The sequence below is a fragment of the Cygnus atratus genome, chromosome 12 (assembly GCF_013377495.2).
Source record: "Cygnus atratus isolate AKBS03 ecotype Queensland, Australia chromosome 12, CAtr_DNAZoo_HiC_assembly, whole genome shotgun sequence".
NCBI classification, from domain to species: Eukaryota; Metazoa; Chordata; class Aves; order Anseriformes; family Anatidae; genus Cygnus; species Cygnus atratus.
This window is the reverse complement of record NC_066373.1, coordinates 7,857,077-7,870,759: the sequence shown is the minus strand read 5'-3', so window position 1 is coordinate 7,870,759 and position 13,683 is coordinate 7,857,077. Positions and strand designations below refer to the sequence as shown.

The 13,683-nt window shown below is 34.9% G+C and overlaps 1 protein-coding gene across 2 annotated transcripts in view; it reads left to right on the top strand.

The window, feature by feature from the left end:
* Positions 1-13,683, top strand: part of CDH8 (cadherin 8) — a 130,429-nt gene that overhangs the window by 101,580 nt on the left and 15,166 nt on the right. For both annotated transcript variants that reach the window (XM_035543337.1, XM_035543338.1), the window contains exon 9: positions 2,159-2,276. In XM_035543337.1, coding sequence (XP_035399230.1) covers positions 2,159-2,276 — 118 coding nt within the window. The remainder of the gene's footprint in view (positions 1-2,158; positions 2,277-13,683) is intronic.

The following is a 13,683-nucleotide window of genomic DNA, read 5'->3' as shown; positions in this document are numbered from 1 at the left end:
CACAAAGAAATAAGGTTGCTATAGAAACACTAACTCTTAATTGTTTGATGTGTGCATATAACACAACAACTGTAGTATTTCACTAAGCCTGTCTTTTGCATATAATTTTATGTGCATTTTCAGAGAAAGAATGATTTGGTAAACAATGAGGGAAATGGATGGAAAGAAATGAAATATTAGAAAGAATTCTATAGGACATTAAGGGATATCTGTTGTTACTGAACAAAAAAAAAAAAAAGAACAGCAAAACAGAAAAAATAGCAAAAAATATGCTCAGTTTCTGTTTCTTGAAAATTTTCAATCTAGATTATATTGTAAGTGTATTTCAAAAAATTTTTGTGTGCTGAAAACCCGTATCACTAATGCTGTTGGCTTCCAACTTACAGGTATGTTAACTGAAATCCTGGGGAAAGTGAAGTGAATTTTTACAGTCAACTCTCCTACATAAGGCTGAAAAGAATTAACAATTGCATAGCCAGTAGAGATTAAATTGCATAATCATTGGAAAAACAGCACCTATTAAGTGCAGTTAATCCTCCAGTCTTTGCTGTGTTATTTTCCTTTTTCCCTATTGTTACTACATTGTACCAGTGTTTGAAAAACAAAACAAACATAAAACCTATATACCAAATGTACTTGTCTGGAATTCCATTCTAAATTGCTCTTACCTAAGATGCAGAATTTGTAGTACCTAGTCCAGCCCTGGACCAGATGCAGATGGGTAGTTTCCCTTTAGTTTAGTTTTGTTATGCCTCTGCAAGGAGCAAGCTGAAAATATTCCACATCTGTAAGTGGGTTCATCTCTGCAGTGGGACAGATGATGTCTGCTTATAGTTTTTCACCTGTTCACATCTTTTTCATGCTGTGTAGCTCTCCGTTATGCAGCTACATTGGAGACGTATTAAATTGTAGACCTACTTCTTTAAGAAAAATCTATGTTAGGCCTTCTTTTTCTCCCATTTCTTCTAATAAATGCATTTGAATCATGGTAATCAAGGTTTCCATCTTGGTAGATACAGTTATCAAAAGTAATAATCTATTTATATCTTATTTGAACCATCAAAAACTTTTTCAATAGGTTCTTGGTGATAAATCTTCCCTGCCCAGAATATATGATTGGGCAAGGAATTAATTGTCTCAAATTTCTTCCTAGGATTTCCTACAAATTATATATGCCTATATCAAAACCCACTCAAACATTTTTATATACATAATTTGAAATATTTAAGTTTTGATGCTAGTACTTGTCATTATCTAGCAAGATTTTATTCTTTGAGTCTTGAAGAACACAGAATGTGATACTGAGTGCTATTGTATATGTAATATACATATTGATAGTCCTTTCCCTTGCCATAAAACCAAGATAAAATATTAGTTATTAACATTTTGTTAGTGAAATTTTAAAGTTCAAAAGTGTATGAATTTGGACAGAATCAGATCTTTTTTTCTATTTTTATTATAATATTTAAAAATGAAATTTATACTGTTTCCTAATTTGAAATTAATTTAGCCTACCCAATCTTGTATCCTAACTTTAGTGCCCTGCATTATTTTGTGATTCACTTTTTAATAACTATTTTTCAAAACAAACCTGTGTTCCTAATTCAGGAATAACTGAGGTTTTATTAAAACTAAGGAAAAAAAAAGCTTTTTTTTTTTTTTTCACAACTCCACATACAGAATTATATATGTATATTTGAATTAAATTATTCATTTTATGGATTTTCACATCTGAGGAAAAGAGAAAGGATTAAAGATATATTATACATATTGGTCCAGTAAGTAGCATTGCTGTATAATGAAAGACTACTGTAAGCATCTTGAGTGTTTCTGAATCACATTCTTCCTCTTCTTTATTGCTGAATAATGATTTATTACTTTCCTAAATTGCAGCAGTTTTTACTGGCCTGTCTTATATACCCATCTTTCCTTACACTCTGCCTCCTCTTTCTGGAAACAGTTTAGATGGGCTAGATCCATAGTCACCATTTCCCAGATTTTCAATCTAACATCTTTAATAGCCTTGCAAGCTTCTAAATTTGCACTTTTAGTCTGGCACATAGAGAAGTGAGAATGTGTTCTATAGAATGGAATGTTCTTTCCAATATGTATGTTTAACAGGAGCGTGAATATATAATGAGACCCTTTTCTGTTACAGGTAATTCAGATTGTCAGTGCTGTTGACAAAGATGATCCTAAAAATGGGCATTACTTCCTATATAGTCTTCTTCCTGAAATGGTCAACAATCCAAATTTCACCATCAAGAAAAATGAAGGTAAATATGAAATATATGTACTGTGTACCTGAATTAATTTGGTTGGAATTGCCTTGTTGACTTCCAGTTACTTTAACAGCTTGTCCCTTGGGCAATTAAAATATAGATAATCTGTTTAATGGTACCTTAATTAAATCTCTTATGCTATTGCCAGTATCTTTACAGTAGATAAGAAAGTGAAATGAATGCTGGATTTAGATCCAGAAGACAGCTCAATGCCTTAAATAAAATTTTAAAGGATGGATTTGCTGCATGTTATATTGCTGTTAAGTTGAAATTCCAGTGATACACTGTAAAATGAAAATCTGAAACTATGTTGATAAATAATGTTGGTCTTACATTGACTGGATATAGATGGGAGCATAAAATTAAGTATCTGTTAAATCCCCCAAAGGAAACACCTTTTAAGCCCGTTCGTTGTCTGTATAAAGGTTCCAGAGTATTTCAGGCAACCACTTTTACTAGAAAGAGGAATCTGCTAGGTCAGCAAAGCCCAGAAGGGCATGTTGTATCACTATACTTCACAGCACTTCTGGAAGGGCATAATACCATTTCATAGTACTACAGAAGTTGAATTTCATGCATGATGGAAAAAAATGCCCATTTAATATTGTTAAGCAATAGATTTAGACTGATACTTTTTTTGGCACACATATGCTTGAAGGTCATGTGAGAAAGAGCTGGGAAAAATTGCAAATGGTGCTATATGTATTTGTACTTATTTGAATATTTGGCAAAGTTTTTTCATCTCATTTTTTTGTTGTTGTTTTTTAAATTAAACATCACCTTGTCAAGAATTTTAGTTAAGTTCAGTCTCTTATTTCTCTTATTTGAGATGATAATGAAAGAAATCTGTATTACTAATAGGAAGATGTGTATGTGAGCAGTGTATGTGCATGAATGTAAAAGTAATCTAGGAAATGTCAAACAAAAAGAAAATGTTTTCATTTTTTATTATTCTAGCTGTTCCAACCAAGAAGAATGATGGCACCATTTTGTTATATGATACTATAAAAGCCTAAGTTCTTAAATCTGTTTAAATATATACTGTTTTTTTCTTTTCATTAGATGTTTTCTCTTCCAGCATTCACCAAGTTTGTCTCTACTTATATTTGTACTTTCATGTACGAAATAAGTCCATCTATGTTTTCTGCACTTACTGGAGAGGATTTAAAAAAAGCTCTTCAAAATCCATTTCGTAATCATCAGTAGTGTAAATTGAATTAAGCATCCTGAATGTTAGGTGGTTTGGTCTGCACAGCATGACAAAATAAACAAAGGTCTTAGCATTTCTCTTCATGTTTAAATACTTAGCTCACATCACTAATTAGCCTTGTCCTTCCAATCTGTTACCCATGTAAGACCCACTCTTACTTCTAGTCACAGCCAATGGCAAAGTGTCTCCTGACCTGAGTGGGTATGAGGAACCTTTCTGTGTAAAATTTTAGTCCAATTTTATTACAACATTGCCATACTTAGTTTTACGCGGGTAAATTTTTGTGCATTTTAATTGGTTAAATGTGTGTAAATCCTTTTAAAACAACCAACTGAAATTTCCTGGAAGCAAAAGTGCACTTGAAAAGACTTTTCTGATTTAATCCTTCAGCATGCAAGGATAAAATTTCCACTATACGTATCATTATTTTCTATCAACATCGCTCAGCAAGGGATGCAGTCCATGGCTGATGCTAGAACATGAACTCCCACAAGAAGCAAATATTCCTGTCAAAGCCAAATCAGGGTATAATTTGGTTGGGGTGAAGTTTTATGTCATTTAAACATCATAAATCTTTACTAAATCTTTATTTAGTTCTGCCACTTAAACACTGAACTTGACCATGACTTCGGCTTGTGTATATCTGCCAGATAAGCATGAATGATTATTTGGGTTGAACTAACTACCTCCATTGTTCCTAAAAAAAAACCAACAGAACTGATCAATCAAAATTCTCCTTAGTTGTACTAACGCATGTTTGGACTGTCCAAAAGCCAGTTTGCTATGGTTTGTTAATGTAAGAAAATGCCTATAACAAAACCTGCTCTCATTTCTGGAGAAATGTGTTTCTGAGGATTAGATCAGTGCACAAACCACTTAGGCTTGGAACTGAAAAACATTTTCTCACCCTGGTGGTCAAAATCCTTGATGTCTTCCTGTCTGTGACATCACAGCCTTGACTTCCTTTCATGTTCCTGGCCCTGTGGAATAATTCAAGGCAGCAAAGATTGCTATGATGGCTGCAGAAGAAATGCTATCCTCTTACGGATCTTACAAATAGATTCCATTATCTCAGGAAACATAACACAGAAACCCAATCTTTTATTTGCCAGCATTAGTGATTTTTAAAAGTTATTTAAATTATTTTTCATATCTTGCCTTTCTCAAAATTCTCTCAAGAGCAGAGGTAACAAAAAGCACCCCTCAAGAGATTTTCTGAATTAATATTATCCTTTTGGATTCTTAGTTTGTGCTTTAGATAGGATTGTGGCATTTGGCAATTACTTCTGTACTTCACAAAATAATGACATTATTTGATCTGTTGGCACTAGTATGCAAACAATGCAGTTTGGCATCTGCTGGGGGAAGAAGGCTGCAATGCTCTGTTTCCTTCCCTCATACTAAGATGCATGTATTTTGGAATTTTATCTTGCTATATGGGACATAAGCTTAATCATTAACTCATGTACTCTGTTGCCTATGAGCTAATTCTATCGTTAATACTTTCCAGATTGCCCTAAGGCAAGTTCACAAGATACTTCAGTAATGAACTGTGCTCCCAATTATACTACAAATATTCTGATAGACTACTTTGTTATTGCCAAATCTGTTTAACTGGGTGACACAATGGTGTGTCTTCATCAGAAACCAGAAAACAAAAACAAAAGCCACTTCCCAAAGGTTAAATTATGTTCTGTAGAAATTATCCTGTGATCACAGCAGAATCTGTTCCTTTAATGAATATACCAGTATCCTTTCTTTCTTTCTTTGTGCTGTTAAACTTGCATATTTACAATCTCTTCTGTGTAGACAGGATGTCCTAAAATAACTGTAGAGGCTGTAGTGTCTTTCTGATGTAAGTAATGTAAAAATGTAAGTTTAACTGTCATCATACATCTCATCAAATGTCTGCAGATCATCTCTCAGCAATCTTTATTTCTCATATCTGCTGATCAGTTCCTCCTGTTCTTTTTCCAGCTCAAATGTCTGCTACAGAGTAGTTTTTCTTAGGTTTTGTGCCTTGGCTAAATGGGCAACTACTGGTAATCTGAAGCAAAACAATCCTACTGTCTCAAATTGTTATGCAAGGAACGCATTTGGCCTACCAGATGCATAAACTTTTATCCCTTCACAAGAGAAATAATTAAATTGTGGTAAAAATGTAAGAAGTTAATGCAACAGGAGAAATCATGTAATGTTTTCTCTGTTGATCCAGGTGACTAAATCTGTGAGTCCCTGACATATCAAAGCCTTGACTGCACAAACTCAGACAGACTGCCTGATCGCTTACTTTTCACGTCTCTGTGCTGGGTTTCTGGAGAGAAGCAGAAATGGGAAAAATGATAATAAATGTTTTGTGTAGTGCTCCTGACAAACTTCAAACCAGCAAGAACCTAAAACTTAGGATGAAAATATCTGATGTTTAGACAGATGTTGATACATTCTAGCAATGTGTTGTTGAATCCTTAGCTGAATGTAATTAACTCACGCAAAAAGCTGTAGGAGCACAACGAATAACAAAACACTGACAGGAGCTTAGATGACTGTTAAGTATTTTGTACTGTCATGGCATCAGTAAATTGAAATGAGACCTCTGGAAATGGAATTAGCATTTATTGACTGTTTTTTCAGGTGAGTGGTCTTCGCAAAGCATTACCTAAAATCTAATGCCAGTACATTGATCGTCTCCTGCATGCCAAACAATACGCTCACAGCAATACCTGTTGTCAGCATCCAATTCCTACTGTTCGTATGGTTTCCTTAGTTTATTCAAGTGAGAACAGAATTTTTTGCTAAAAGCATTTTCACAGATGTAAACATTTTGATATGCTGCCAATGCAATTTTTACTTTCAAAAACTAGCAAATACATCTTTGCCATAAAGTGACTTCAAGTTTTTCCCAAACGATGTTTCCATTGCATTTCCATTTTTCTCATGCCAAATTCTGTTTCCTAATGGAATAAACCCTGAATAAAATGTTCTATAGTGCCTTTGATGCAACAGCTATTCTGGCAGAAGTAATGGTGCATCACTACTCTGTAAATGTGGTATTACATACCTCTAACCAGGGCTCATTTAGGAGCAGCAATCACAGGGTTGCTTGGAACATGGGTAGACCTTGTCCTTAGGGTTAGGGGAACCAACCTAATGACACACATTTGTATTCCTGCAGATGTCCAATAGCCTTATAAGTAATCAGCCTGCCCTCTCCCCAAAATATTCAATGTCTTTCTGGAGATTTGAGCTCTGATTTTGGGCCAACCTGATTATCGTGAGTGCAACAGAAAGGGGGAAAGAGTTTCTTTTGTTGTTGGTGGTGGTTTTTTTTTTTTTTTTCCAATTGAAACATTATATGTACTATGTACTTCAGTGATGAACAGTTCTGTTGGTTCTCTGTATCAAACTTAATATTTATGCTTAGCCATGAATACTCTATTATACTTATGATACCTGTAACAGCTCCAAGAATATTCATGTTTAAATGCCCATTTCTTTTGTTCTTTCAATCTAGCAAGTTTAATCTGTCACTTGATCTGTGCTGCCTTGAAAGTAGTAGGCAATGTGTCATTCACTTAAAAGGAAATAGCCTGGTATTATAATCACTTCAATCACTAACTGGCTTGCATGCCTTTGGATACTATTCACATCTTATTCAAAATTTGCTAGTTCTCATCACTGCCTCACCATTAATAAAGACGTATTTCTAAACTATTTAGAAATCGCCAGAGAAGAAAATCCATGCAACCTCTCTTTTTGATGTCCTAGATAAGAAAATAAAAGCAACTGATCAGAACTACTTTATTTTTGAAAGTATTTCCGTTTCATTGTGCTTTTAATATAATAAAACCTATTTTTTTCCACATCTTTTTCCTGAAAATATTTTTAGCAGCATCTGTCAAATGCATACCTGGAGGGCAAGTCTTTTGTTCCCACAAGAGACTCATGCTAAAATGAGTTTCTTTCCCTGAATCAGTTTCCTTTTGCATTTCTCTCAAGTCTCTCCGCCATTGTCTCAGCTGCCAGCTAAAGTGCCTTCTGTGGTTTTGATTGACTTTTCTTTCCAAATATATACCTCAGAGAGCTAAGAGGTGGCACCGCTATTTCATTGCCCTCCTTCCATGTTGCCCAATTTCAAAGTTAACCCACTGACCTCAAGTACAAATTGCCTTAGCAAGGACATCATTAAAACCATCATTTCTTGATGGATGTACAATGAACATCTAGGATAACAGCACCCATATGGTCCCTTGGATAGGAGCTGTAAATCCTCTTCTTTGCAGTTTAATGCAATTTTTCAAGAGCCTTGGGAAACTTTGTGGCCCAGCTGCCATCCATGCCAGAGGGTGTTTCATGATAGCAATTCTCCAGGGAAAGCACATGCTTATACATTTCTAATGTCTGTAATTATCATCACCATATTTTTATACATCAATAATTGGACTTTCAAAGCACAATTCTAATATGTCCCAAGTCACAGAGAATGCTTGCATAGCAATATGCATTCATTGTGAAAGCAGTGGAGTTAAAAATAAATTATACCTATGTATTAAAAAACAACAAACACAAACTGCCCTATAAGCTGGGATTTCTGTGCCAATCTGCCATCCACAGACACAGGTCATGTTTTTCCAGGAGTGTTCATAATGCAAAAAAAAAAAAAAAAAAAAAAGGTATTATAAATAACATGCTATCAATCTTTTCTTTTCTTTTTTTTTTTTTCTTCAGCATGGCGTTAAAACTGGAGCTGTTTAAATAGCAAAGTTCAACATTTATAGAAACTGAGGATAACAGAACAATCTCAAGTTATTACTATTTTAAGAACGGTATAGTTAATAATGAACTGTTTAGTCCCACGGAACATTTTAGTTCTCTTGCTTCAGAGTACTTTGGTGTGAAATTGTATTTCAGAAAACTCCTATATTTTGGATACATAATTACCTTTCTCAGTTAAAAGTCAAAATGCTTTTTATAGCCCTGAACTACTACATTCTATGTATTATCTACAAGTTAGATTACACTGCTGGGTCCAAGCCCAATTCTAAGAATAATGTCTCAAGTGTTTCTTGGTCTATGTGCTGGAATGGAAAGCAAGTAAGAATTACAGTCCAGCTGTGTGATGGTAAGAGAAACACTCTGCTGCTTAGCTTCTCCACTATTGGAGCAGGCAGGCAGAAAGATCCTGGCCTGAAAAAGGGAAGGACAGATTCTAGCTTACAATCCATCAATATTCAAAAAGTGGTATTCAGCTAGTACAAATGCTTTTCCTAGGGAATATGTTTGCCTGAGGTCATAAATTTTGAGTCCCTGAAATAATTTGTTTTTCTAACAGAGGAAATGCAGTTCTATATTTACTAAACTTAGCTTTCTTCATCCTTATTCCATAGACAATTTACCAGATTGAAAGTGCTTTGGATCAGAAATATTTTAGATCATTCTTTATAGGAAAAGTAACCAATGTTCTTATTTACATATCTGACAGAATTCTGAGATGTAATGTCATCCTGTGAAGTAATAGATGGTTTCTGAAGACTCACAAAGATGAGCCCTTTCCGCTAGTCATAAAGTGATAAGCAGGTGGATATCAGTACTATAAATCTTTAGACTGTTCTCAAATTCTAGAAGACTGGTAGAATTTCAAGTTAATTATAATATCACCAGGGGACCCCAATACATTCCAGTAGTGCTCAGAAGTTCTGACTTGCCAGGCACTGAATGTATTTTCATTTCCATTGTAAGATTTCACATTGCTGTTGAAGTAATATATTCAGCTCCTTTCTACTATACCGTTTTGCAGTCCTAGTAAGGTTACGCTTCCCATGGTACAGTAGTGTTAGTCCCATCTAGTCTGAGAACGTCATTGAAAATATTCTCAGCATATATCTTTCATACCTAATAGCTTTCTGCTTCCTTTCCCCCTTCTTTCTTTACTATCATCGCTATTGACTATGTTCCGTTGTTCCCTGTTCTGTTTTTCCTTGATGTTGAATATCAATTGAGTGCTATTTGAAACAACTTCTCTGGCATAGAAGGATGTGATGTTATTTTCTGAAGTGAAGATTCCATTTGTGTGGATGGGAAACCAGCATTTCTCCACTCCAATCCTTTTTGTGCCACTTTCTTCACTGACACCTGCTTCTGCTGTCTTTCCCATCTTTCTTCTTGCATGCAGATCACTGCTCTTTCTGGACTCCCTTCTAATTAGAACCACAGAACAGGTGAAGACTAAGTGCAGTTCCTCTGCAAACATACTTTTTAGTCTTATCTGGATGATTTACATCTTCTTACAATGGTTATGTGCTTTTCACCACTTTGATAAGCTAAAAAACAAGATGAATTCCTCTTGGTGCCTTTAGCTGCTCTAGCTGAAAGTGAATGTCAGAAAAATAGAATCAGCTCTTCAAAGGCTAACCTCAGCTACCAAGCTCCTCCACACTTTTACCATTCTGTCTATTCTGTCCATCTGAAACCTTATTCACTCCTCTCCTGTATTCAGGATGCAGGGCTCCAGACAGACAGATTCCCTCTCTCCTCCGCCCTAAGCCAGAAGTGATCCATCAAGTCTTCATTCGACTGGACAGGCCAACCTGATGAATGAAGCAGCAAGGAGGGGGCCATCTGGTAAGCCAATTGTCCAATTTTAGGCATCTCTAGGCTCTTCTTCACAGCTCTTCTGTGTTCCCCAGCACGTCTGTACTGTTTACAGTTTTGCTGCTGGTAAAGTGTTTCTCTGGGAGCAGTTCTGTTCCTAATGCTGTTTAACTTTTCAGCGCTGTTTTAGTTTAGTTCTGTGATGACAACTTCTTTCCAACCCTCACAAATGTAAACCTTTATACAACTACAGAAGAGTTGTATATACAGAGTGGAAAATAAGAGTAATTTCCACAGCATCATACCTTTGCAGAAAAAGCATTTTATATCATGTGAATCAATCAGAATTACATAGATATTTCAGGACATTTATGTAAACATGACCCAGTCCAAAGCAACACAAAATGTGAGTGAGGAAAACCAGGAAAATACTGTGTATATACAGCATACTATCATGCATACATGACCGAAGAGACTTTTACTTCACTTATTCTTAATTTATTACTTGTGCTGCTAGCATAAATAATGTTGCCAAGGCATCAATTATGTGTCATTTTATAAATCAAACTAATTAAGAACCAGACGCAATCTGAGTGAAAAAGATCTGAGGTCAGTGTTGTGTACCATATGTATGATAGTGCTTACTCATGATGAGGAGATGGATTGGACAGCTGTGAATCTTCCTGCTGTAGGAGTTTTATCATGCCCAGACAGTGTAACGTACCTATCTTTTTCCAGTTTATTTATTTAATTTCATAATAAAAGTAAAGGAAGGTGAGCAACACTGACATTACTTTAAAAGAGTAAGTACAGGATAAAAGATTATGAAAACAAAAGAGAAGAGGAAAAGATTTTGGTCAGCAAATTAGCATGAAAATAAATTTCTTTCAGTAATGATGATGTGGAACGTGGATGAAAGAAACAATAGAGATAAGAACAAATTGAATCCTCAGTATGAGTTAATTTCAGCAACATAGTGAAGAAAATAATAATAATTCGGTGTCTCAAAACAGCACTGCTTAGCAAAAAGAAAGGTGTGGTTCCTACTGAGTACAAAACTTCTATGCTAGTTGTTAACAGGATAACAGCAAGATCCACAGTTACCATCCTTCTGGAATTGGTCTTCCCTGTTAAACATTGCTTAAATAGCCCTTTACTTATCAAGGGCTCCCTAAAAACATAACTCCTTGAAATGTAACAGCAACCATGATAGTTACATTATAGGACTTCAAATATATTTCATAGTAGTATTTGCCTCCTCTCTTATCTGTGTCTAGTTTTAAAATCAGTGATTTGTAGTCAAATATGGCAGCAAAAACACATCTGTTTTGTGAAACATTTTTGCATAGGAAAATGGAAATTCAGTTACTTTCTCCTTTCTCTTCCCTTATGCTTCCCTATTCATTGTTTTATTGCAAGTGTTATATTTATTTATTTTTCTTAAACAAACAAAATAGAAACAAAATTTATACATATGGAAGTTGGAAAAGAAGTTCCAGACTTTTTACTGTTGTAATATCTGTTTGGACAGACTATTTCTGATGTCTTCTCCACTTCTGATCTGTAAGGTAGCATATGGACAGCAGACATGTGCTCCTTACATCTCACAAGTTGTTTGTGTTTTAAAATGCTATGATTATATATGCAGATTAGTAAGCTGAGTACTATATAATCCCATTAAAATAAAGTTCTAACATACATTTTGCTTTAATGTTAGGTGAATTAACCAAGTTGTTGTCCTAGATTGGCGGATCAGCTTTCATGAAAGCGTAGGTCTTTAACAAGTGGGAGTGAGAGGAGAACTCTGCATAACGGTTCATCACTATCGTTTGTCATGTTTGCTACGCTTACTAGGTTCTCTGAATGATGTAGTATTTCTTCAGCTGACAGTTTGCATTGGGAATGTAAGGTGCTTATAAAGCAGAAATATTTTTCTCACAAAAAAGATCACAGGATCTGTTGAAGAAGATATTTAAAATCTCTGAAGTGTATTGCATCGCTTACAACTCAGACTATGCAGGAGTAATCCCCTCCACTGCTCCATGCCATACGTTTCTTTGTATGTTTTTTTTCAGTTTCTCTGTCTTTTTGTTTGTTTTATAACTAACTGCATATAGGATATTTGGAGATAAGTTTCCACGTTTTTAATCGTCTATCTTCTGAAAACATATTAAGAGATTTCTGTCAAAGTAGAACTTCTGGTTTCTTAGTGGATTCTTCACGTTTTCTGCATAGAACAACTCCTAAGGTGGAAGTGTTCATGGGCAATGCACTGCCTATGTTTTATTGCTTGAGAGCAGGTTTAATTCACTGAGTAGGAGGAATGATGTCCCAGAGCTGAAGTTTCCGCTGGGGCCTCTGTCCTGTCACCATCTCGATATATTACTATATTACCTTAACAATATTACCTTAGTATCTTAACAAGTTGCTTTCAGCTCACTGTTAGGTTTTGTTTTATTTTGAATATATGCATTTTCTCTCTAAGTAGCTAATTGGTAATTATGGCACAAAACCATATTCTTCCTTGTTTTGTGCCTTGTAAATTTATTGGTTGCTCTTGTTATGGAATGCTTTGCTTTATCATGCTCTAATACATGCTGTTGAGGGGAAATTACAATTTATTTATTATTGGTTTTAGTTGTACTTTTCTTTTGTCATTTAATGAGAAACTAGCTAGTAGTCCCATTTTAAAGTTTCAGTTGGGGTAAAGATTAAAAAACCACCCACTCTTCCACTAGAGTGAGAATCTAAATAGGCTAAAAATGGAAAAAGAAAGAAAAAGAAAGAGAAAGAAAAAAAAAAGCAGAAATCATCACATATTAGCTGTTAAAATTTTCTTCTAATTAGTAAAATTTTCATTTTATTAATCTGGGTTATAATAAATCCACCATACAGCAAATATAAACTATACAGACTATTTGGACATGGTTCCTTCATTAAGATGGAAGGTATTCATTTTTCACACTTAGCCAAAAAGCTTGTCTAAACAGACTACTGAAAAGCATTGTAATGTGAATGAAAAGGACAAGGACCATGTTCCAGTTTGCATCCTGTTTTGAACCAATTACATAAGTGGTGTACAGGAAGAAAGTAATTATTATTGGAATCAGTCATTCTTCATAGGAGGAGACCATTACATTGCTTATTACATGGACTGTATGTCTACGCATTCTCCTGAAGCTGTCTGATGTGATCACATTTATTCCATACCCCTTCGTTTCCTCCTCACTCCTTTCAAGAAAGGGCTGTTTTTCTTTGGTAAGAGCAAGTATAGCAGTGACATAGCCATTTTTTAATAATTTTGACCAGTGCTTCACGTACCAAGCTTTAACGAATAAGGGAGACAAAACACCCTTTATTCTGGTGTGGTTTTGTGCATGTGTTTTCTCTTTTGATACCACTTATGATATTTTCCCATCAACTTGTGATTTTGTAATTTGCATGGGTGGCCTTGTTGTAAAATCAGTCACATTGTTGGTCTTCATTTAATTCTGTCTAATTAGGATGTATTCGATTTGGCAAGCATCCAGTAATTAGTCACGTATTTATGTAATTATTAGTATTTAATGTTTATATAATAAATATGCCTAGAAGGCAATCCAT